The 26515-nt window shown below is 40.9% G+C and overlaps 1 protein-coding gene across 1 annotated transcript in view; it reads left to right on the top strand.

Annotated features, from left to right (window-relative positions):
• The window catches only part of LOC100768060 (ankyrin repeat domain-containing protein 36A), a 236859-nt gene that overhangs the window by 130912 nt on the left and 79432 nt on the right, over nucleotides 1-26515 (top strand). Inside the window, exons 9-12 of the mRNA XM_035452430.1 lie at nucleotides 4278-4314; nucleotides 8233-8299; nucleotides 22519-22641; nucleotides 22740-22831. Coding sequence (XP_035308321.1) covers nucleotides 4278-4314; nucleotides 8233-8299; nucleotides 22519-22641; nucleotides 22740-22831 — 319 coding nt within the window. The remainder of the gene's footprint in view (nucleotides 1-4277; nucleotides 4315-8232; nucleotides 8300-22518; nucleotides 22642-22739; nucleotides 22832-26515) is intronic.

The raw sequence follows: 26515 nt of genomic DNA, 5'->3' as shown, positions 1-26515 counted from the left end.
GAAAGACTGGTCAAAAAAGTAACACGAAATCGGGGTACAAATTGAGTCTGTATTTGTGTGCAGGCCTGCACACTGTGTGTGTGTGTGTGTGTGTGTGTGTGTGTGTGTGTGTGTGTGTGTGTGTGTGTGTGTGTGTGTGTGTGTGTTACTCTATTGTTGATCTGAATCCTTAACCTTCCTTTTATAGTAGATTTTCTGTTCTGGGTAAATACCTAAACCCAACGATTTGTTTTCCTTAAAGAAAGTGGGGAAGGCTGTGAAGTTCTCTGGTTATAGAGATCCCATTTGACTTAGCTTCATCTCCTTTTGCTATGATTAAAAATACCCTGGAAAAGGCAGTTAGAGGAAAAAGGTTTTATTTTAGCTTACAAATCTTTCTTAGCAGGGAGTCGGCAGAGATAACTGGTTACATTAAGCCTGTGGTCAGAAGAGAGCAGCAGATGAATGGATGTTTTATGTTCAGCTTCAGCTTCTTTGTCCACTGTTGCAAAGTTCAGGATCTGTTGTACAGGGAATGGTGCCACCCTCGGTGGTAGGGTCTTCCCACTTGAGTTAACAAAGCAAGATAATCTCCACAGGATAACCTAATCTAGACAATCCCTCACTGAGATACCCCACCCAGGTGAGTAGATTGTGTCAGACTGACAACTAAAAACCATCACACTATTACTGCTACATTCTGGAAGCTTAATAGAAGCAAGATAACAGGTTTTTTATTTTATTTTATTTCATTTTATTTTAGTGTTTATGGGTTCCTTGTCTGCATAGATGCCTATGTACCCTGTGCATACCATATGCCCCCAGAGGCCAGAAGAGGGCATCAGGGTCCCTGGAACTGGAATTACAGATAGTTCGAAACTGCCATGTAGATTCTGGGAACTGAACTCAGGTCCTTTGGAGGAGCAATCAGTGCTCTCAACTGCTGAGCCATCCCTCCAGCTCCAATAGTTTTATTTCTACAATTTTCCTATCATATACCAACTTAATCAAATGTCTGCAGTGCCTTTCTAGGCATCTGTCTATTGGCTATGGTTAAGAGTGGATAAAAATATAACGGGATGTTCTTCCTGTGAGATCTTTCCAGGAGGCAAAGGGAAGAGGCTGTTAGCATCTTCTGAGACAGCCACAGGGAAAGAGTAGCTCCAGAGAGAGCCTTTCCCGGGCCATGCCACAAGTGCCTGCACACCAACCTTCCTTGTGGTGTCACTCTTCATTGCACACAGCACAGTTTTGAATGAAAATCTAGGGAAGCCATGTTTTCTAATAACAAAATAAGAACAGAATTGTACTTATTGTCATTGGTCCAGAAGACCACAGAGCCTTTTTTTTATTTTAATTTTTTATTATTATAATTGTAATTAGACCAATTTTAAATTAGAAACAAGCTTCTTTTACATGTCAATCCCAGTTCCCTCTCCCTCCTCTCCTCCCCTGCCCCCTCAGCCCCCCTATCCCAACCCCATTCTGCTCCCCAGGGAGGCTGAGGCCTTCCATGGGGGATCTTCAGAGTCTGTCATGTTATTTGGAGCAGGGCCTAGATGCTCCCCCATGTGAGAGAGTTTCCCTCTATGTGGAGTGGGCTCCCAAGGTCCACTCATATGCTAGGGGTAAATACTGATCCACTACCAGAGGCCCCATAAATTGCCCAGACCTCCAAACTGACATCCTCACTCAGGGGGTCCAGATCAGTCCTATGCTGCTTTCCCAGCTATCAGTCTGGGGCCCATGAGCAATGCCTTGTTCAGGTCAGCTGTTTCTGTGGGTTTCACCAGCCTGGTCTTGACCCCTTTGCTCATTGCTCCTCCCACTCTGCAGCTGGATTCCAGGGTTCAGTTCAGCGTTTAGCAGTGGGTGTCTGCTTCTGCTTCTATTAGCTACTGGATGAAGGTTCTAGGATGGCATATAAGGTAGTCATCAATCTCATTATCGGAAAAGGGCACTTAAGGTAGCCTATCAACTATTGTTTAGATTGTTAGTTGGTGCCATCCTTGTAGATATCTGAACATTTCCCTAGTGCCAGATTTTTCTTCAAACCTATAATGGCTCCCTCTATTATGGTATCTCTATTCTTGCTCTCCTCTATTCTTCCCCTGACTCAATCTTCCTGCTCCCTCATATCCCCCTCTCCCCTCCTCTTCTCCCCTTCTCTTTCTCCTAACTCCCTCTCCCCTTCCCCCCATGATCCCGATTAGCTCAGGAGATCTTGTCCCTTTCCCCATCTCTGGGGGACCATGTATGTCTCTCTTAGGGTCCTCCCTGTTTCCAAGCTTCTCTGGCAGTGTGGATTATAGGCTGGTACTCCTTTGCTCTGTGTCTCAAATCCATATATGAGTGAATACATGCCATGTTTGTCGTTTTGTGACTGGGATACCTCACTCAGGGTGGTTTCTTCTAGTTCCATCCATTTGCCTGAGAATTTTAAGATTCCATTGTTTTTTCCATTGAGTAGTACTCCATTTTATAAATGTACCACATTTTAGTAATGTTTCTTTTACGAATGTGGATGCCTTTGTATTTGAGGCATAGATGTTCAGAATTGAGACTTCATCTTGCTGGATTTCTCCTTTGATGAATATGAAATGACCTCCTTCATCTCTTTTGATTGATTTTAGTTTAAAGTATAATTTGTTGGATATTAGGATTGCTACCCCCACTTGTTTCTTGGGTCCATTTGATTGGAAAATCTTTTCCTAACCCTGAGGTACTGTCTGTCTTTGAAGTTGAGGTATGTTTCTTGTATGCAGCAGAAGGATGTATTCTGTCTTCGTATCCCTTCTGTTAGCCTGTGCCTTTTCATTGGCGAGTTAAGACCATTAATATTGAGGGATGTTAATGAACATTAATTGTTCATTCTTGTTTGTTTTGGTGGTGGTGGTGGTGGTGGTGGTGGTGGAATTGTGTGTGGAGTTCCTCCCCTTTTTTTCTTTTGGCTGTTGGTAGAGTGAAATTATCTATTGCCTATGTTTTTCTGGTTGTAGTTAACTTCCTTGAGTTGCAGTTTTCCTTCCAGAACTTTCTGTAGGGCTGGATTAGTGGATTGTATTGTTTAAATCTAGTTTTGTCATGGAATATCTTGTTTTCTCCATGTATAGTGGTTGAAAGCTTTGCTGGGTAGAGTAGTCTGAGCTGGTATCTGTGGTCTCTTAGTGTTGGTAGAATATCTATGCAGAACCTTCTGGCTTTCAGAGTTTCTGTGGAGAAGTCAGGTGTAATTTTGATAGGTTTGCCTTTATATGTTACTTGACCTTTTCCCCTAGCTGCTCTTAATATTTCTTCTTTATTCTGTATGTTTGGGATTTTGATTATTATGTGGGAGGGGACTTTTTGTGGCCCATTCTATTTGGCGTTCTGTAGGCTTCTTGTACTTTCATTGGCATGTCTTTCAGTTGGCAAAGTTTTCTTCTATGATTTTTTTAATATGTTTTCTGCACCTTTGAGGTAGGTTTCTTCACCTTCTTCTATACCTATTATTCTTAGGTTTGGTGTTTTCATGGTGTCCATATTTCCTGGATATTTTGTGTTAGTGATTTGTTGGACTTGAGATTTTCTTTGGTCAATGAATCTATGTCTCCTAGTGTATCTTCAGCGCCTGCTTGCATCTATAGTTCCTGATCATTTACCCAACTTTTCTATTTCCAACATTCCCTCAGATTGTGTTTCCTTTATTGTCTCTATTTCACTGTTTGAATTGTTTCCCTCATCTGTTTGTTTTTTCTTGGCTTTCTTTAAGAGATTTGATGATTTCTTGTATTTTTTGGTTTGTTTTTCTTCCATTTCTTTAATGGGTTTTCTCATATCCTTTTTGAGGGCCTCTATCATTTTCATGAAGTTGTTTTTAAGGTCCTTCTCTTCTGTTTCCTCTGCGTTGGGATGTTCAGGTCTTGCTAATATAGATCCCTAGACTCTGGTGGTGTCATATTGGTTTTTCTGTTGTTGAATGTGTTTTTATAGTGTCTTCTTCCCATCCATTCTTACACTAGTTCACTAGTGACTGTGGGGGTGGTCAGCAGCATTTACTTTCATGGATTACATTTTGAGACATTTCTCTCTGAAACCTTTCATTCGAAATATATAAGAAGTTAGGTTAAGAGCTCTCAATGCATTAACTTCTTACTGGTCTACTTGACCTTCCTGGTAGAGCACTCAGCCTGCTATGGTTCTAAGGAGAGTCATTCTATCAAAGATGCCTCAGCCATGTAATGTAAAGGTTATACACCCCCAATTTCTTCTTTCTATTCATTTTGTTGATTTAAAATATAGTTTTCCTTTGTCTTCAGAAGCAGAAACATGTCCTGAATGCTACCCTAAAACAAGGTAAGATGCAATTAATTGTTTAAGGCAGTCTTTAGTGAATGCAGAGAAAAGAAACTAATATTTGTTACATATTCTCTGGCTAGACACAATATGATATATATACCACTTGCCATCTCAGGGAAATCACAGAATGTATGCAAAGTATCCAATTATGGCATACTTCTCATGCTAGATAGTGGTGGTACATGCCTTTAAACCCAGCACTTGGAAGGCAGAGGCAGGTGAATTTCCATGACTTTTAGGCTAGCCTGTTCTACAGAGTAAGTTCCAAAACAGCTAAGGCTATGCAGAGAAACTCTGTCTCCAAAACAAACAAACAAACAAAACACAAAACAAACACAGTACTTCTTCCCATAATTGGCTACTCTCATTTGAAGGGCAGCTTAATTGGCTCATAAACCTGTGTGCCTTCCTAGCTCTATGATGCTCTCTGCTCTTCCTCTTCATAGATTGAAAGGACAGAAATACAGGTCTGTATAACACCAGTTCAGAAAATCAAATTTAGTCACAATGTTGAGTTTTTCTTTCATGCTTTATCATAGTCCAGTAATTTAATGTAATGCTATACTGGGAAGCATTGCCTTGCTTTTAGCAGTTAAATGTTTTAGGGGAGCTCTCACTAACATGTGGCCATAATACAGTGTTGGTATATAGTGATTCTATTAGAAGTGGGAGAGAGCATCAGTGGCTGAGCAAGAGGGCTAGACGCTGGGAGAGAAACAGAGCATCAGCAGCTGAGCAAGAGGAACAGAAGCATCAACAGCAGCAGCTTACAGAAATTATCTTAAGAAGTGCCTCTGGGAGCCCTGGAAGACAGCATCAGCACCATGGCAGGCCTAGGCCGAACTGGGAGACAACATCAGAAACAGAAGTGGCCTCCAGAAACTATCCAACCACCAGAGCCTCAGCCCTGCCTGCACCTAGAGGAGCAACCACCAGACCCATGGCACTGCCTGTATCCAGAGGGGTGACCATCAGAGCCTTGGGCCCGTCTACATTTGGAGGAGCAATCACCAGAGGATCAGGCCTGCCTACACCTAAAGGAGTGTTCAAAGGAGCCACAGCCCCAAAGTATACCAATTGGAGGACAGGGACCCCTGAAGCACAGGCTCCACCTATACCAATTGGGTGAAGAGATCGGTAGACAACAAGGTAAGAATACACTTAACAACACAAATAGCAATACAGCATCACCAGCAACTAAAGATTCTGTAGCAACAAGAACTGAACATCCCAATGCAGGTGAAACAGAAGAAAATGACCTTAAAACTAACTTTATGAAGATGATTAAGGCCCTTAAAGAGGAAATGAAAACTTCCCTTAAAGAAATGAAGGAAAAGACAAACAAAAAATGGGAAGAAATCAATAAATCCCTTAAAGAAAACCAAGAAAAAGCAATCAAACAGGTGAAGGAAACAGTTCAAGACTTGAACATTTAAATAGAGGCAATAAAGAAAACACAAACCAAAGTAACTCCAGAAATGGGAAATCTGGGTAAATGATCAGGAACAACAAATGCAAGCACAAGCAACAGAATACAAGAGATGGAAGGAGGAATCTCAGGCATTGAAGACACAACAGAGGAAATCGATTCACCAGGCAAAGAAAATGTTAAAGCCAACAAATTCTTAACACAAAATATCCAGGAAATCTAAGACACCATGAAAAGACCAAACCTAAGAATAATAGAAGAAGAGGAAGGAAGACGTCCAGCTCAAAGGTGCAGAAAACATATTCAACAAAATCATAGAAGAAAACTTTCCCAATCTAAAGAAAGACATGCCTATGAAAATACAAGAGGCTTACAGAACACCAAATAGAATGGACCAAAAAAAAAAAGTTCCCTCACCACATAATAATCAAAACACTAAACAAACAGAAGAAAGAAAGAATATTCAGAGTTGTAAAGGAAAAAGGCTGAGTAACATATAAAGGCAAACCTATCAGAATTACACCCAACCTCTTAATGAAAACAATTAAAGCCAGAAGGTCCTGGCCAGGTGTTCTGCAGACACTAAGAGATGCCAGTCCAGACTACCATATCCAGATTTCAATCATCATAGATAGAAAATAAAAAATATTCCATGACAAAACCATATTTAAACAATACCTATCCACAAATCCAGCCCTACAGAAAGTACTAGAAATAAAACCCCAACCCAAGGAAGTTAGCTACAACCACAAAAACACAGGCAATACATAATCCCACACCAGCAAATCCTAAAGAAGAGAAACACAATACAATACCACCAATGACAAAAACAAAAATAACAGGAACTCACTGGTCATTTTTTATCCCTTAACATCAATGGACTTAATTCTCCTATAAAAAGACACAGACTAACAGATTGGATACTAAAACAGAATCATCATTCTGTTGAATAAAGAAACACACCTCAACCTCAAAGACAGATATTGCCTCAAAGTAAAGAGTTGGGAGAAGATTTTCCAATCAAATGGACCTCAGAAACACACCGATATAGATATCCTAATATCTAACAAAAATAGACTTCAAACTGAATTAATCAAAAGAAATAAGGAAGGTCATTTCATATTCATCACAGGAAAAATCCATCAAGATGAAGCCTCAATTCTGAACATCTATGCCCCAAATACAAAGGCACCCACATTTGTAAAAGAAACATTACTAAAGCTTAAATCACACATCAAGCCTTGCACACTAAGAGTTGGAGACTTCAACACCCCACTCTTACCAATGGACAAATCTCCCAGACAGAAATTAACAGAGAAATAAAGGAACTAACAGATGTTATGACTCAAATGGGCCTAACAGACATTTATAAAACATTCCATACAAACACAAAATAATATATCTTCCTCTCAGTACCCCATGGAACCTTCTCTAAAACTGACAACATACTCGGTAACAAAGCAAACTCAACAGATACCCCAGTGTATCTTATTAGATCACCATGACTTAAAGTTAGAATTCAACAACACTAATTGCAGGAAGCACATAAACTCATGGAAATGCTCAACTGAATCACCAATGGGTCAAGGAATAAATAAATTAAAGACTTCCCAAAATTCAATGAAAACAACACAACATACCCAAACTTATGGTACACAATGAAAGCAGTGCTAAGAGGAAAGTTCATAGCACTAAATGCCTACATGAAGAAGCTAGAGAAATTCCACACTAGTGAATTAACACAACAAATGAAAGTTCTAGAACAAAAAGAAGCAAACTCACCCAGGAAGAGTAGTCAGCTGGGAATAATCAAATTGAGGACTCAGAACAATAAAACAGAAACAAAGAAAACAATACAAAGAATCAGTGAGACAGAGTTGGTTCTTTGAGAAAATTAACAAGATGGAGAAACCTTTATCCAAACTAAGACAGAGAATATCAGCAATGGTATAGACATGTGATCTTTAACTACTGTCAATCCGAGTTCTAACATTTCAAAGGTTCCATCTGTTCCAGGAGACACTTTGCTGTTTTAAGGAGATGCAAAGCACTGGCATCTTCCAGTCTATGGCTTCAACAATGAAGAATCACGATGTCTAATTCTGAATTACAGTCATTAAACAGGGAGATAGCAAGGAATGAGCACTATATATTTGAATTATATGTGTTGTAGTTTTTACAGTTCATGCAGCAAAAATATATGTGAGCCAATAGCTGGGTTTTCATATCAGCCTCCAGGAGAGGAAATTTGTAAAAACAAACTATTTTGGGGCTCTGCCAATATATGGTCTACCATTCTTTGTCATGGATATATGACTGAGCCTCCATAAATAATAAGTAGAAAGCTGAAGCAAAAACACACAACAATCACTTGTTCACTTGTTTTTAACCAAGATCAACTTTAAATATCTCACAAAGAGATGGTATCTAGTATACAGATAAGTGATAACTGAAACGCCCTCTTCTTGTTCATTTTTATTCTTAAGCCTCGACCACAAAATTATAAATCCCAAGCCCACAACAGAAGAAGATGAACATAGCATCAGCTCCAAGGTAAAATGCCCCTTTGTGAGATTAGTTTTTTCTTTCTGATTTTGGGGCTTTATTTATTATTATTATTATTATTATTATTATTATTATTATTATTATTATTTCCTAAACTCAGCAGTGGTCTCCTATCATTGCTTTTCAAAAACTGACCAGGGAAAAACCTTTATAGTTATGACCAATTGGGTGTGTGGGGTTTGGCTAGTTTGTTTTACTATGAGAAATGCCAGAGGTAGTAAGTGCTGTCAAGTAGTGGGGTTGGATTCAGGCATGGAAAATATATAATGGAAAGAGTTTTATCAGGCATAGTTTTCACAATAGAGAAAATCTGAAACTTGAACCAGGAACTTTGGGATAAATATACATCATTGTGGTTTAATTTCTTTTACTGGGGGCTACAGACTTGTTGCTCTTCCAGAGGACCCAGACTCGGTGGTTACCACTACCCAGCATGGTGGCTCACATCCATCTGTAACTCCAGGGCCACGGAATCTGATGACTTCTGACCTCCACAGGCACCATGCACGCACGGGTGCACAGACATACATGCAGGCAAGCACCCAAACACATAAAATAAAATAAATGTAAAACGATTTAAAAATTGAAGAGCTTACTGGTGTGACTTTCGTTGTATGTCTCAGAGTTAAGGAAACTGAAAGCATATTGGACAGCTAATAGACCGTTGTGATTTCAGAACTGTCATTGGGTGTAGTTTCTTTCTCCTCCAAAACTTTGGATTCATTTCATATTGTTTTCTGACAGATTGTGTTCTTGGTTTCAACCCTTGTTTCTGTATTGAATAACGTAAGAAATTATGGAAAAATTACACAATTACAGCCCATCAAAACTAGAGATTTCCCTGTATTTTTCTTACAGATTTATTTAAGTGTACACATGCATGGGGCCTGTAATGATCTGCATCAGGTTTTCTGCGTGTGTTATTACTGCAATCTTGGTGTTTGTGTGGGACTCCTAACAGTGGGAGCTGGTGTGTCTCTGACTCTATTGCCTGATCTTGGGATTCTTTTCTTCTTACTGGGTTTCCTTGTCCAGCCTCAATGGGAGGACTTTTGCCTTGTATTTTTGTATTTTGTTTTGTCATGTTTGGTTGTTGTCTCTTAGAGTCATGTTCTTTTCCAAAGGGAAAAGGAGGAGGACTTGGTCTGGGGTAGAGGGAAGATGGGAGGGCTGGGAGGAGGGGTGGAGGGGAATCTGTGGTAGGCATGTATTGTATGAGAGAAGAAATTATTTTCCACCTATTTTTAAAAGTCTGTAGAATTGAATAATACATTTTTCCCCAAGCAGTTACAACCTGTACAAGTAGAGATTCAACCATGGAGTAAAAATATAATTTCTGAATTTTTTGTGCTTAGTTTTTAATAATATTTCTAATAATATTTCACATTCTAAGTTTCGAATTCTAATGTTTTAAATTTTAGAAGACTTTTACTTACTCATTTAAATAGTCATCTTAAGTCTTCTGCCCATTAAGAGCTAGCAGAAGGCAGGAAACCTGCCTGACAATGGGCCACTTTTAGTTCCTAGAATAAAGTTTCACACAAGAACAGCATTTTAATATATTTCAATGTGAAGAAAAAAACAGAAAGATACTAGCAATTAACTGTATTGAATATTTTAAATGTACCGTAGATTAATTTTCCTTATTAATGCTTAAGGTGCAATTTTCTTTAAGGAGATCTGTCATAAAAGAAAGGGAACAAAATAAATTAAAAAAAAAAGAAAGGGAACAACTTAGAGGAGGGCCACTAATAGCAAAGATTTGCTGGGACCTCAGCATTTTCCAACTATGGCTTTAGATTGGGTTTTAGATGAGTGGTTCTTAGACATTTCAGCTCGTGTCTTTTTCATTAAATGTGTTTTCATATTGCACATTGCTGTCTAGCAGCCTAAGTACCAATTATTGCTCTTGATTAAAAGTTGAAGCAAAGGGGCTAGAGAGATGGCTCAGAAGTTAAGAGCACTGGCTGCTTTTCCAAAGGTCCTGAGTTCGATTCCCAGAAACCACATGGTGGCTCACAACCATCTGTAATGACATCTGGTACCCTCTTGTATTATGTAAGCTTTCATGTAGGCAGGACACTAGACATAATGAGTAAGTAAATCTTTTTTTTTTTTTTTGAAACAGGGTTTTTCAGTGCAGTGCTAGCTGCCCTGAAACTCAGGGTTTCTCTGTGTAGCCTTGGTTGTTCTGGAGCTCGCTCTATAGACCAGGCTGGCCCAGAACTCATAGAGATACCCCTGCCTTTGCCTCCCAAGTGCTGGGACTAAAGGCATATGCCATCACCACCCAGCAAGTTAATCTTTAAAAAAAAAAAAAAGAAAAAAAAAGCTGAAACAATACTTTTTTCCAAGTTGTCTGTTGGAAATGGTCCAATTTTCATTCTGGAGTAGATGGTTTGGGTCCCTAGTTTTATTTCTTATCTCATAGTAATAAATGAACCTTTTATCATTGCAGTGTTTACAAAAGTGCTTAGTTTAAGAAAAACAGTCGTTGCTAGGCAGTGGTGGCAGGCACCTTTAATTCCAGCACTTGGGAAGTAGAAGCAGGCAGATCTCTGTGAATTTCAGGCCGGCCTGGTCTACAGAGTGAGTTCCAGGACAGCCAAACCTACATAGAGAAACCCTGTCTTGAAAAACCAAAAGCAGAAAAAAGAAAGAAAAACAATTATTGTTAGCAATATATAAATTCGTAGGTCAGTTTGTAACATGCTTGATTTTGTGTCTGTCAACCCAATACTACATTTACCAAAAGTCAGTCCACTGGATTCCCAACACCCACTACACATTGTCCACTGCTAGTGTGGCTATTGGATTCAAATTGCTAAGGGTTTGCTAAATATGTCACTGCAATTTAGCAGTGACAAATATATGCTATTAGACCATTTGTCTAATTTTAAACTACATTGCATTTGGCCCAAGTAGGAAATATGATCCATGATCCATCAGGATATTTGATTAGGCATAGGAAAACCAGGATGGTTTTAAAATAGGGTCTTGTTTTTTTCTTTGTGATATCATAATGGTACCTTAAAAGCTTAATTGTCCTGTCATATAAATGTATATTTTAAAATGATCTTAAGGTAGGTTCTCAATATGTTGCCCATATTTTCCTTAGACTGTTTGGCTCAGGGATGGAGTGATGGCTCAAGAGCTTAGAGCACTTGCTGTTCATGTCCCCAATATGACAGCTCACAGTATCAGTAACTCCAGTTCCAGGGGATGCGGAGCCCTCTTCTGGCCTCTACTGGCAGCAGACATATATGCAGTGTGTATATATGCATGTAGGCAAAACCACTCACTCACATGAATTTAAAATTATTTAAATCTTTAAAAACAAAAGGCCCATTTGGCTCAAGTGACCTTCCTGCTCACATCCAAATGGCTTGGACTACAGCAGTGCAGCGCCAGTCTCGGCTCAGAATGTAAACATTCAGGAATCATTTTCAAAAGGATCCTTCTTGTAACATTTTCTTTTAAAAATTGAGGTTTTGTAATATTTTCAATGTTTGTTTTATATTGAGACCTTTTAATTCCATGTACTAATGCACACTCAGATGAGGGAAATTACTTGCATATGTTATTATAAATGTACATGTTCTGCCCTTGAAGGCATATTGCATATATAATTGCATAATTGACATTGCTATCTTTTTCTACCTTCTTATTTTCATTTTTAAACTTAGTTTTATGTAGGTTTGTGTTATTTAAGTTTTTCAGTTCAGTGTATTTTGCAAATCACTGTTTTGTTTGTTTGGTTGGTCGGTTGGTTGGTTTTTTGGGACAGGGTTTCTCTGTGCAGCCCTAGCTGTCCTGGAACTCACTCTGTAGACCAGGCTGTCCTCAAACTCAGAGATCCATCTGCCTCTGCCTCCCAAGTGCTGGATTAAAAGTGTGCGCCACCACTGCCTGGTGAAAATCAGAGTCTTTATTTAATACATGTGCTTTCAAGTAATTTCATTTCCTCTTCCAAATGGAAGTATTCACTTGTATCTTCTAAGTTGTCTGGGTGAAGACACTTTTCCTGGCCTATTCCTAACTGTGTGTCCATTTTCCCACCCTAAGAACAATAGCATTCAGTGAAGTATACTGAACTGTTGAAGCTGGCAAAACTCTGAACTCCAGCTCTCCCCTTCGCAACAAAGCTGGCCTTTCCTGCCTATCTCAGTTGATGGGAGAATAGATAGATTCCTGTAGTCCAAACTCCTGGCTGTTGAGAGCCTCAGACTACAGGATGGAACCTGTGGCATTAGGAGTGGAACAACAGTTATTTCAACTCTGGAATATTTGTAAATATCATCACTTTTTCAGTGGTCATTGCTGTCTATTAGAATTGCATTCATTACAGGGAGCCACATGCCTTTATAGTCTGTGAAATGTGGTAAGTTTTTGGACTTTATGTGGCTTCTGGTTTATCTTTAGGGGATGGTTAAATTTTTTCTGTTTTTCCTCCTTCCTTTTGAAAGAAAAATGATTTGCCACTGGTCTCAATTTTTTTCTTATTAAAAAATGTCTTTAGTGTCTTTTGGTCCATCTTTATGTCAAATCTTTGCTTATTTAGTTACAATGTTTTGTTCACTAACTTTATGTGGCTTTCTTCATTGATTTTTGTCCCAGTGGTATTGTCTTTTGTCACTTTTGCAAAGAGAGGAATTCATGTAGTCATTTATCTTAACTCTTTAATACACTGAGAAGCAACACCCTATATGAATCCCATGCATCCAAAGCAGATGTTACAGAAGCAAACTTTCCCTCAGGAAGTCATTCATGCAAACACAGCAGGCAGTTAACAAATCCCTCCTGAGTCATGGAGAGTGAGTTCTTGACCTTGGCACCACAGGTGCAGATGCCAAAGACAGAAGAAACCAAGTAGTGCCTACCACAAACAAGAGGAATGACTGTGTAATTGGAAAGCTCTGTATACGGTGTCTCTGAGACTCTACTTCCTCAAATGTAAATGCTTGTCACAAAAACGCCTTGTCACATATGGACTGGGTTACCGAGGCTCTTTAGTAGTGGACCTATAGTGCATAGTTTTGTGCCATTTCTGAAACACATGAGCTTGGAACGTTCTTTGCAGGACATGTCACTTTAAGAGACAGAAATGTGGTTGGGATGGCACATTGAGATACTCTGTGGTCAAGAGGGAGCCCTTGCCCTCATGAAGCTTCTCGTTATATAGAAAAACAAGCAGGACACCAAAATCATATGACAAACACTGGCAGAAACACAGGTTCTCAGAACCAGTAAAAGTGGAGGAAGATATGGAGAGTGAGGAGACTGTCAAGGGGCAGCATGGTGAGATGACAATGGGGGAGAAGGAAATATCAATTATTACCTCTGTGCATTACATGTCTATAGACACAGGATGTTTTATACTGAGAATTATTTTTGAAGTCTTTTTTTATATTAGTATACAAGCCAGTGCATTTTCTTATAGGATTGTCATAGGTACTTATGTACTAGTTTTCTGTAGCTGTGATAAAACACCATGGCCAGAGACAACTTAAGGGGGAGAGAGTTTACTTTGGCTTAAGGTGCCAGAGAGATGAGTCCCTTATGGTGGTACTGAGGCACAGCAAGCGCAGGCATGGCACCTCCCTTCCCGAACCACAAGCACAAAGCAAAGAGAGGGAGCCACCTGGGAGTGGTGGGAACTTTACCTCTCAAAGCCAAGCTCAGTGACAGATTTCTTCCAGCAAGGCTGCCCACCCAAACCTGCCCAAAGAGCCACCTCCTGGAGACCGTGAGTTCCGATGCCAGAGACTATGGGGGACATTCTCATCTTAACAACTATGACTTTGGCCTTTTGACCTTCTTTTCCCACTAACTGAACCTCTTCCTCCCCACCCAGCTTACCGGCTGCTATCTTTTCATAGGTATTTTGTTGCACTGTTTTATCACTGTCCTACCCATAATCATCTTAAGTACTCTTTCCCCACCCCGTCTATAGCACAAATAAAAAAAGCCCAGGTTAAAGCTGAAGATCAGAGAAACAAAGTGGCCAGCCACTAGAGAATTCTTATCTCTACCAATGTTCAGACAGAAGGGGCCATCCTGTCTCAGACTGCACAGCTCCTCAGACTTCACTAAGCTCCTGTCTCCACCTACCTAGTGCTGAGATTAAAGGCATATCATCCCAAGTACTGGGATAAAGGTGTGAGCTCTGTTTCTCTTTTAGACTGATTTACTCTCATGTAGCCCAGGGTGGCCTTGAACTCACAGAGATCTGTCTGCCTCTGTCTCCTTAGTGCTGGGATTAAAGGTGTGTGCCACCACTGCCCGGCCTCTATGGCTGTGGATAGCATTGCACTTTGATCTTCAAGCAAGCTTTATTAGACCATAAATAAGAATCACTACACTTGCCCTTTTTTGTCTAAAATATAAAGAAGGCTATAACTAATATAAGAAAAACTATATATAATAAGTATAATAACTATATTCAATATATATAGGCAATAAGTACATCAACAATATCTAATCCATTTGCATTTGACAAATTCAGACAAAATACTCCATTATTTAATTTGGGGAGTGCAAAGTCTTGTACCTAATTTACTTTCTATCATAACTTATATTTCTATCTTTTGATATCTCTCAGCCTTATACACTTTACACTTCTTTAGTGAGGTTTTTTTTTTTTTTTTTCTGTATCTGGTAAACAAAGAAAACTATAACTATCTAGCCTTCAACTCCCTCAGAGACCCAAGAAGGAAATATGTGGGGGACCAAAATATTTCCGCTATGGAATATTTTGAGATCCAGCCTTTGATCTCACTAAACATGGAGTACCGGAAAGCTCCGGCCCACCATTGTATTGTTAATGCCAGTAAGGCTACTATTGTTTACCATGGCCTCAGGGTAATATGCCTCTTATTTGCATCTCTGTGAGCCTAAGCATCTGAATAGGCCCTCACCTGGGCAGGGAGGGCAGAGGTGTGTGAGTAACTTGTGAGGACAGAAGGTTAGGAGTTAGGGACCAGCCAGAGAGCAGAGAGAACAAAGAGAGATGGTTCCCTCATGGTGTTGGCAGGATGGTTAAGAAACACCAGAAAAGATGGCTAATAAAGAAATGACTCTAGTTCTACAACATGGAACTGAGAGCTCTCTGAAGATGACAAGATGCCTGTGTTTGGTCTTTATCGTCGCTGGGTTGCTAGGAGCTTCCAGGTCCACACACCCCCACTCAGGTTCATGGCTGTCGTGGGTTAAAGCTGAGACAAGCCGGTCATGACAGAAATATTAATTGAGTAAGAAGGAATGCAAGCAAGTGACTTCCAAAAACTGTGAGAAATGACAGAAAGAGCTGCCTTCCCCGTCAGTCACCCAAGGTTCCTCTGCAATGTTGAGCATCCGTCCTCAGCCTACAGTCCTAGAATATTTGACAGACTTTTCTGTGAAGCAGGATTTTTGAATGTCTGTCCTGCCTTGTCTTGGCAAGCTTTGGCAGTCACTCTCTTTTGTGTCCTGCTTGTCCAATTAAAACAGCATAGTGTCAGCAGTCGAGGCAAGGGCACTTCATTTCCCAGTGGCTTACTTTTGCTACAATGAAAGTAAACTCCATGTGGAGTTTCTTCAATGCCCACTGTCTTCTCTGAAGTAGATTGGTGCTGCCAGGAACAGACATGTCTCATTGTCATTAAAAAAAAGAACCTGTTATTAAAACATCTTAAATGCCATATTCTGTACATCTCTGAAGTGTTTGAAGATCATCTGTCTATCTAAAATATATCTGTTTGACCTTGTAAACATACCTAATGTGACTACAAATTTGATTATAATAGGTGACTAATTACTAACCTAAATTTCTTTATTATCCTATATAGTTGGTAATAATAACTTTCAAGGACTATAAATTTGCATTACTTTGTTGAATGAGCTGTATAGGTACAATACCTTGGACAAGATTACAAATCTATGTACAGTATGTTTTAACAAAATTAATCTCAAATTTGTGTCAATATATAGAAGTCCAATCCAATGTAAAATATTTAAAACTAGTACTTGCTTTTTAAAAGTAGATTCAAGAATCTACCTTTTTATCTCATCAAATCTATATCCTCCTTTTTTTCTTTTTAGAATAGATTCAATAATTACCCTTTTATCATAACATATCATATCTGAATCCCCCTTTTTTGTTTCAAAACAAGAACCCTGAATCTAATCTCCTTTGTTTAGCTTTTTTCCTGACCATTGTCAATAACAACTTGTAACCAACCCCCCTAAACAATGGCAAATATCCATAACCTATTGAATGACCAAAAGCCACCCTCCCTACCTCTTGGGAATGTGGGCATTGTATTCTTAAATACAATGCCTCTCTGGAGGCAATAGCATATTTAGGGGATCCTGAAAAGAAAAATTTGGGTTAGTTGTCAAGTCCTGGGAGAGGTAGCTGTATCGTATGTTGTCCAGGCTCTGTGTAACAGGAAAGTGCAGGGCTTGACTCAAGTCCCGGCTGGAGTAGTCTGTGAGTGAGACTGGATCATTTCAGCTAGCCACCTCAACAACATGTCCTGAGCAGGTTGTTGTCCAAAGCTGATCTTTAGGTGGTATTTTTCAGCTTAGTGGTGTTGTCATGGTCCTGGTGGAATCATCTTCATGGGGTTCCATCATCCTTTTGGAGACTAGATTGCTGCTAGGTGTGTTCATGGTTCACTGCAGAAAACTGATAGAGACTCAACTCAAACTCAAAATCATGTACAGGAAGCTAGAGGAATCCTTTTTCTACAATTAGAAATATTATATGACCATTAATACCATGACAAAAACCTTAATATATATATATACATATATATATATGTGTATATATATGTATATATATATATACATATATATATATATAATCTTAAAAATTTTTAGTTTATACCTCAAGAAAAACTTCAGAGACTCAAAGTAGAACCAAAGGATTATGAGATCAGTGGCAATAGTCCTTTTTTTCTTTTTTAATTTTTCTTCTGTCCCATATCAGGTAGCTCTTCTGACAAGAGACAGAGATTTTAGATTTTACTTTAACAAATGTGCTTGGGTTTAGAAAAGGAGAGAGCTATAGCATGAAAAATAAAAACCAGAGACAGATATTGGGGTTCAAGCTGAAGATCAGAGAAGCAAAGCAGCCAATCACTAGCTTTTACCTCTAGCAGACCAAAATGGCTGTTCCTGTCTCCATGAATTCTCAGAGGCAAAATGCCCCTAATTCCTGTCTCCTCCCACCTTATGTTCCTTTCTCCGCCCAACCATATCACTTCTGTCTCCACCTCCCTGGTGCTGGGATTAAATACATATGATCCCAAATGCTGAGCTCACCTTTGTGAGAGCTGTTGTTCTTTAGAACTGGATCAATTTCTTGTAGCTCGGTGTGGCCTTGAACTCACAGAGATCCATCTGCTTGTCTTCTGAGTCCTGGGATTAAAGGTGTGGGCTACCATTGCCTGACATTGCTGAGTTCTGGTCCTTCAGAATGGTTATTTTTGTTTTGTTTTGTGTATATATCGTGTATAAATGTGTATGCAACTGAGTGTGGTCATGTATGCATGTGTATCAATACCTGTGTGTCTGTATTTGTGTGAGTGTGTGTGTCTGTGTGAGTGCACAGTTTCTTCAAACACAAAACCAGAAGAAAGTGTCTGTGTGTGTGTGTGCGTGTGCGTGTGCGTGTGCGTGTGCGTGTGCGTGTGCGTGTGCGTGTGCGTGTGCGTGTGCGTGTGCGTGTGTGTGTGTGTGTGTATGCACACGCATAGATGCCCACATCTCCAGCACTGGGGTGCCAGATGCATACTGCCATGTCCACATGGATTTCAGGTGTGTGCTAAGGTGTGTCTGCACTCAGTCCTCATGTTGGTCCTGTAAACACTTTACCAACTGATCTGTCTCTCAGCTGAGATCAGGGTTTTCAAGACTAGTCACTGCATTTGGGGGAGAGGTGTAGATGCATGTGTGTGTTGATATGTGAAAACCTGAGGTTGATATTGGGAGTTTTCCTCAATCACTCCTGGCCTCATTTTGTTGAGCTCTGAACCCAGAGTCTGTCCATCTAGCAAGCTCTGGGACCGTCCTGTTAGTCTCCATGGCACTAGAGTACAAGACAAATGTGCACTGCACCACATTGTTTACATAGGTTTGCTCATATCAGATCAGGTTCTAATGCCTGTGGGGCGAGCATTGTATCCACTGAACAACTCTCCTGCCTCATCTATATAGTTTTTGAAATGATCATTTATTTATGTGCATGAGTGTATCTGTGTGAGTTTGTGTGTTTGAGTGTCTGTGTGTGTTTATATTGAGTGTATGAGTGTCTGTGTCAGTATCTGTGTGTGTTTATATCTGTATGAGTGTGTGTGTGTTTATTTGAGTGACTGTGTGTGTGTGTGTGTGTGTGTGTGTGTGTGTGTGTGTGTGTGTGCTTATATCTGTGTGGATGTGTCTGTGTATCTGTATATGTGTGTGTGTGTGTGTGTGTGTGTGTGTGTGTGTGTGTATCCGTGTGATTGCACATATACTTGTATGTGTAGGTTGATGGGTATACCTTCAAACACAAAACCAGAAGGTGTTGAACCTAGCAGCTGGAGTTCAGGCACTTGCTGGACTCCAAGCATGTTACATAGGTGCTGGAATTTAAACTCTGCTCTACCTGGCTATGCAGAGTTTTAATTAAATACTGGCCATATGGATGAACTCTCTGGCCAGGTTCATCTGTGGTTTCCCAGAAAATGGCCCCAAGTCATGGTTTGCAGGGGCTTAAGTGTTTCCCATCAGGTCCAATCAGGGTCAAGCATGCCTCCTGATGTATTTCATGCCTATGTACCTCCTGCCTACATCCAATCAGAGTAGGGCAATCAACCCAAAAGTGTTTAGTTTGTTCAGGGCCCTGGAAGCAGGTTAGGCACAGGGAAGTTTTACTCAGTGGTTAGTGTTACCATAATTCAGGTGGAGTTGTCGTTTTGTCCTATCTTTGAAGATTAAAAGGTTTTTGTCAGGAGCTAGCTTGTCTCTATAATGGGAAATTTAAACTTTTTAAATGCCAAACTTAGCAGCTCTGTGAAGAGTTTGAGGACCATCTATCTAGTATGTCTGGTTTTAGGCTTAAACTTAACAGTTTGTAAGTTAGAGGTTAAAAGAGAGTTGAAAATGGAGATTAGAGACTTTTAGAAGTACAAAAGAGAGCAAAATATAAGAGATTTGGGGATCCTGTGTTTGTGTAAGCTGCAGGAGGAGCGCCACAAGAGAAAAACAGAGCAGGCAGCTCCTAGGAGGGAGAGAAAACCATTGGAGGGAGCTGAGAGATGCAGGCTGGGCAGATGCAGGCAAGAGCCCAGAGATGGCACAGTCTGCAGGTGGGAAGTGGAGGGAGGTGGAAGATGAGATCTAAAAAGACCAGCGATTGAGTGTTGCTGGGAGGGCAAGTAAGGAGGGGGCTTATCAGGGGTGGAGAGTTTGCCTTTAGGACAGGAAGGCAAACAGACAGCTGGGGGGGGGGGCAGGCTCTGGCAGTGGACTTTGGCACTGTGCGGCGGGAGCAGGAGCCATGGCAGCACCGGAAGCAGCAGCATTGCATGTGGGTGACAGGGAGACATTGGAGGGTAGGACCAGAGCACCAAGCTATCAGTCAGTCACAGCAGAGGAGGTTTTGATGGCCAATAGTGCATGTGATGGGGAACAGAGGAGACATAGGAAATTTTCAGAGAGAAGGGGGTCAAGGAGGGAGGGGTATCTCCTTCCATTGGTCAATGTGTCCACAAAATTGTAAAGGTTGTCATTTTGTTTGTTTATCTAAGGGAGTATAAGGACCATTTTTGAGTGATAAGATGCACCAGTAATGTTGGGTGTGAATTGGAGTCTTTGGGAGACATCTCAAAGGTGTATCTCTCAGAATGAAGAGAGCTGATCCCCTTTGCTAGTGGTGACTGGGAGCCAAGGTCCAGGGCCAAGCGAATCCCCACAGTTTTCACATGGCTGATAGAGAGGTCTCTGGGAGGGAGGGGTCATCACCCAAGCTCTATCACCAAGAGAGGGACTGGTCCAAGGAGAAGTCTAGGACCTGTCAAAAGGATTCTCAGATGGTTAGGAACAGACTAGAGATTCCAGCAGAGTAGACAGCAACAGCAAAAGGAAAATTGCCAGCCAAGCCAAACTGAATGAAATGTGCCTGCCAGCCATCCAAGGGAGTCCACCATGGCTGCTGAAGGCCATGGTGGGGTGCATTCTCCCCACCCCCATAAGACAGAGTGGTTATGCTGGATACTCAGTGGTCATCACTGATGACCTGGGGAATATTTAGGATGGCTAGTGTCTTACTTAGGGTGTTATTACTGAGAAGTGACACCATGGCCACAGAAATTCTTATAAAGGAAAACATTTAAAATTGGGACTGGCTTACAGTTCAGAGGTTTAATTCATTATTGTCATGATGGGAAACATGGCAGCATGCAGGCAGACACAGTGTTGGAGAAGCAGCTGAGAATTCTGTACCTGGATCCACAGACAGCAGGAAGAGAATGAGACACTAGGCCTGGCTTAAGCCTACTCTTACTAACACAGTTCCTCCAACAAGGCCATACTTACTCCAATAAGGCCATACCTCTTACTAGTGCCAGTTCCCATGAGCCTATGGAGCCATTTTCATCCAAATTACCACAGTGAGTAAAGGAAAACTCACCAGTTAGCCACTGTGGGATGAATGGAGCAGGTATCTGATGGTCCAGAAAGTGCGAGAACTGGGTTGGGGTTCCTGTAGACCCATCCACACCATGCTCCAAGTCACAGAACCAATGTAGAGCACCTTGGAGTTGGCACAGGACATGTCCACACGCCAAGTTCCCAGCACAAAGGAGATTACCCTGGAGGGACAAGCATGGGGTGGGGCTGCCTCTGGATCAGACAAAGACAGCTGCAGGTGTCTCTGCAGCAATGGTTTTTAAGGGGAAAAGGGAGCCTGTGCTAGGATGAGTTGGTAAATTCTGATTGGACAGGTTAGCCAATGTAGCCAAATAATGAATTTTGATTGCTGGACCTTGGTGGTTTAGTCTCAGGTTCAGTTTGTGGCCAAACAAGGGCATAGACCTTGGGGGGGGGGGGCTATCTTTAGGAATGTAATCTAACAGTTAACAAGGGAGAGGGATGGGGAAAGGACAAAACCTGCCTGCACCATGTCTGCCATGCTTGGGCTTTTCCTTTCATTTATTTTGCAGAAGACCCAGGTTCCATTTCCAGCACCCACATGGTGCCTCACAACCATCCATAACTCCAGTTCCAGGGGAAACAATGCCCTCGTGTGACTGACCTCCAAGGACACCAGACATATGCACCAGATACACAGACATACACAGGAGCAAAACACTCATATTCATATATAAAATAAATAAATTGGTGTCTTTGTTAGGGTTTTGTTTCTGTGAAGAAACAGCAACCCTTAATAAAGAAAACATTTAACTGGGGCTGGCTACGGTTTCAGAGGTTTAGTCCACTATCATCATGGCAGGAAGCATGGTGGCATGAAGGCAGACATGGTGCTGGCAAGGTAACTGAGAGTCTACATCTTGATCTGCAGGCAGCAGAAGCACACTGTGTGCCACACTGGGCAAAGCTTGAGCATATGAGACCTCAAAGTCTGTCCCCACAGTGACACACTTCCTCCAACAAGACCACACTCCCTATGGGCTAAGCATTCAAACACATGAATCTATGGGGGCCATTCCTATTCAAATCACCACAGTCCTTAAACATCATAAAACAAAGTCTGAATGTATAAATTCTAAAAAATTAAAGTAGAAGAGATTAAGATTTAAAAAGCAATTAAAGTGAAAGATGCTGTTATGGCTACAGTCAGTGTTCTTTCTCACTCACTAGGGAGGCAGCCTTCCTCTTGCCCTTCCTTTGTTTCCAGACGGCAGGCAGAGGCATGGCCTGATCACAAATCAGTGCACCCTCCCAGCTGAGACAGCGTTCTGCGACCAAAGTGTCCTTTCTGCTGGTGTCCCAAGTCTGATGATGCAGACCTGCAAGTCTTTGGTGTCGGGCATCTGTCTGTTGCACAATGCTTCCTGAGACCATGGTTCTAAGTGGTGTAGAAGGCTCAGTCACCTGTATTCACCTTTTAGGGAGAATGCGGCAGCCAGTGTTGTCTGTGCTCCTCCAAGCCGCGATGGGAATGTCAAGTGGGTGTTAGGAGCTGATTCTCACACTTAACACCACACTTCTTTTCTGTGCAGACTCCTGGGGTCCAGGCACCCATGCTCACTGAATCCAGCCTCTGGATCGGGTATCCCGCAGATTGGCCAGAACCTGTTAAGTTCTCCAGACAACCAGCGGTCTACAACCCAGCGGAATGGAGGGTAAAGCTGGCTTTAGCAAGATTTTAAGCTTAGCTGAAAAGTGTGTAATACCGTGTTTTTAAGATAATTAAACTTTTTTTTTTTTTTTTTTAATACAGGAAGACATGGAATCCCGGTCTGTACTACTAGAGGAAAACCAACATCCAGCGGCAGTCTTGTCGGGAAAGGAGGCAAACACGCAGACACACAGGTACAGGTGCCCATTTCTGAGTAAAACCAGCTGAGTGCTGATGAGAAGGGGTGATGAGGGCCATGTGCATCGGACACATTAGATTTATAGGAGGAACTTAACACACAGTGATGAGAACATACTGAGAATTATCAGAACAATGCGAAATCAATAGAAACAGTAATTATTCAGTTTAATTTCCCGCTTTGTGAAGAGTTTGTAGTTTTATGTTTGATTCCACATTGGCCTAAGTTTTGTGTTTTATTTTGCCTCCCAGCTTCTAATGTACATTTTCCTATAAATTAAATGCAAATTTAATTTACGTTTATATTTATATAAAATTGAGTCATTAAATATAAATTGGTGCTGAATACACTTTTCCCCCTGTATGACCCTGCTGTGAATCAGGCCTTTGAAGACTGTCCATGCTACCCTCTCTCTGAATGACCATTGTTTGTGACTGCACCTCCTCCTCTGCAGTGCATTTTGAAGGTTCCCATTTTATTTGGCTTGGAAAGTGTGGATAAAATAGCTTTCTGTGAATAAATTTTCCTTAGTGAAGACCAGTTATGTGGGAAAAGAAGTTTTAGAGACACATGGCACTGGGGTTGACCCCAGCCTTTGAGACTGCCGTGTGTCGTCTTGGAAATGTTACTTGTCATCAACTATGTTTCCTCTAATGTGAAAAGGAATATGATATATCCAAGATTTTTATTTAATGTGTAAGTTTACATTTAGTTCAATGTCTACCTCAATCTCATTTGAATTGTTAATTAGAATTACTATGACTAATATTATAATTGTAATTAAAATTATTTTATTTATGCAAGTGGATTTTACATGTTTAACTTATACCTGACTATAATTTATAATATTTTGAAATCAGAACTGAAGATAAATACAGAATTCTTCATTTAAATTGTGACAAACATCAAAGTTTGAGTTAAAAGGTGCTCGAATAATTCCAACAATATAGAAAGGTTCTGTAGCTGAGGGCACTGTGCTGTCATCTACTTCCATCTTGTTTTACAGAGTGTCTTAGGGCCTGCCTTGGGGTTTCTGTTGCTGTGATAAAACACCATGACCAAAACCAACCTGGAGAAGAAAGGGTTTATTTCAATTGCACTTCCAGATAACAGATAACTGAGGGAGGTGTAGGCAGGAACTCAGGTAAATCAGGGACCTGAAGACAGAAATGAACAAAGGCCATGGAGGGGAGCTGTGTTACAATAAATCTTTCCGCCAAAAGCTGCCCGAGCTCTACCGCCACGTGGGCAGTCTCTGCCAGCCGCCTGAGTTCTGCTCGCCATGTGGATGGACAAAATAATACAGAGACTTATATTAGGTACAAATGCTGCTTGGCCAATGACTAGGATATCCCATCTGCTAGCTAATTATCATAAATCTATATATTTTATAAGACTTATCAGACGCCTTCCATTGGTGTCCTTATCCCCAGGATCACATGGTGGCTCCGAGCAAAGAGCAGGAGGAAGAGCAGAGGGGGAAAAGGGCCACTTCCTGTTTGTCCTTCCTTAAATATGAGTCTCCCTGCTATGTCACTTCCTGCCTGGATCACCACTTCTTACTACATTTCCCAGAATCCACCTTGACTCCTAGTCCCGCCTACTTGCTGCCTCATTGGCCAAACAGAACTTTATTCAACAATCAATAAGATGAACATACACAGAAGTACATTCCCTATCAGAGCTGCTTACTGGCTTGCTCCTCATGGCTTGCTCCGCCTACTTTCTTTTAACTCCCAGAACCACCTGCCCTGGCATGGCATCGTTCACAGTGGGTTGGGCCCTCCTCACAGACTCACCCACAGGTCAGTCTTATGGAGGTGTTGTCTCAGTTAAGATTCCCTCTTTGCAGATGACTCTAGCTTGTGTCATATTGACAAAAATTAGTCAGGCCAGAGTCCCTAAGGAGGCAGGAGACTAGAATTGAGTTCTCTGTGCTGGAGCAGGTGTCTCCTCAGCTCTACCTGTTGGCACAAGTCCTTCCATGTCCATCTGGGGTATGGAAGGGTTAGGACTGACTGATACTAGAGTCTTGTATGTTCAACAGGGTAGTTGCTGTGCCTATATTGAGGGTAGGTGAGTGAGACTTCATTCTTTTTTTTTTTCAGGAGCAAGAAAACATAAGTCCTGTATTTGATCATTTGAGTCTGTCCCTGTTCCAGGAATGCCTGATTTCATAGGCTTCAGATTTTTGATGTTGGAGGTCCTTTTGAGTCCTGCTGAAGAGGGACTTAGGCCTGTGAGTTCCTAAGGAAGATGTCCTGGTGTCTCATAGGGACCCTGGGCTTCTGCCAACCTCTTCTTGGGAGTGGCTTAAGTGCCTATGAAGGTTCTGAAGTGCTTGCTAGTTTATGTGGCTCTGAAAATGCAGGACATATATAGCAAAATTATTATTGTGTTTTATAAATATTCATTTCATTTCATTTTTAATTTATTTCCCATTTGTACATGAATGCATTTTATTTTGATCAAATCTATTTTCAGGCATGAGTCCCCTCCTGTGAAACAGGCCTTAAATCTGATTTTTTAAAAGTAGTTGGTTACCCCCCATAACATTAATGATGGTGTTTCACCGATAGGCATGCCTTAACTGGAAAGCTGTTATTGTAATTGTCAGTGTTCAGAACTGGGTAGAACTGTCAGTATCTTTTGTCTACCATCTGCCTACTACCTTTTGGCACTTGGAAAGCTGGCTATCAAGGAGGAAGCATCTAGTTCAATACCAGTTTGATTTCTCTAAGCCCTGTAACAGAAGCCTATAGTATCTTCAGCAATAGGATCTTAACTTCAGGTTCTGGTGGGCAACCAAGAATAATAGTAATTGCCTGTAATGTTTGGAGGGGTCACCCCCAAATTCAGTATTCCAATGTAACAGCAGTTAAGCAGGCTTTTTCTTTTTAGGCCACCAAGTAGACACTGATTCCTGTGTATACCAGGCTTTTTCTTTTGGACCACCAACCAGCTTCCAAATCATAACACAGAGACTTCATATTGGTTATGAATGCAGGGCCTAGTTTAGGCTCCTTTCTGGCTAGGTCTTTTAACTTAAATTAACCTTTTTCTCTTCATCTACCTTATGCTTCAGGGATTTTTACTTTTCTTCCCTCTGTATATCTTATTTTCACAGCTTCTTGTGTTTGGCTGGCTGGCGGCTGCCTGGCTTCTTGTCCTAGGCATGTCTCCCTCTTGGTCCTCATTCTATTCTCTCTTCTTCTCTCATTCTTAGATTTCTCCTCCTACTTATTCTCTCTGCCTGCCAGCCCTGCCTATCCCTCTCCTGTTTAGCTACTGGCTGATCAGTTTTTTATTAGACCAATCAGGTGCCTTAGGCAGGCAAGGTGAAACAAATGCAACACATCTTTATATAATTAAACAAATGCAGCATAAACAAATCTAACACATCTTTACATAATTAACAAATGCAGTATAAACAAATCTAACACACCTTTACAAATTAAGTAATATTCCATAGCATTAATGTAACACGTCTTTGCATAGTTAAATATTCTATAACATAGCAGTTTCATGAAAATTTTGTAGTAGTAAAATGAAGAAAGTCATAAATTGAGTCATTTTTTTAATACCCTAATGGATCAGCAGGTGGATGGGTTACAACCAAGCAGGGAGAGCCCAGTTATCTGGGGTGCAGTCTGATGGCATTCTTGCTTTTTGGGTTGGT

The sequence above is a fragment of the Cricetulus griseus genome (genome assembly GCF_003668045.3).
Source record: "Cricetulus griseus strain 17A/GY chromosome 1 unlocalized genomic scaffold, alternate assembly CriGri-PICRH-1.0 chr1_1, whole genome shotgun sequence".
Classification (NCBI taxonomy): domain Eukaryota; kingdom Metazoa; phylum Chordata; class Mammalia; order Rodentia; family Cricetidae; genus Cricetulus; species Cricetulus griseus.
This window is presented reverse-complemented; position numbering and strand designations above follow the sequence as displayed.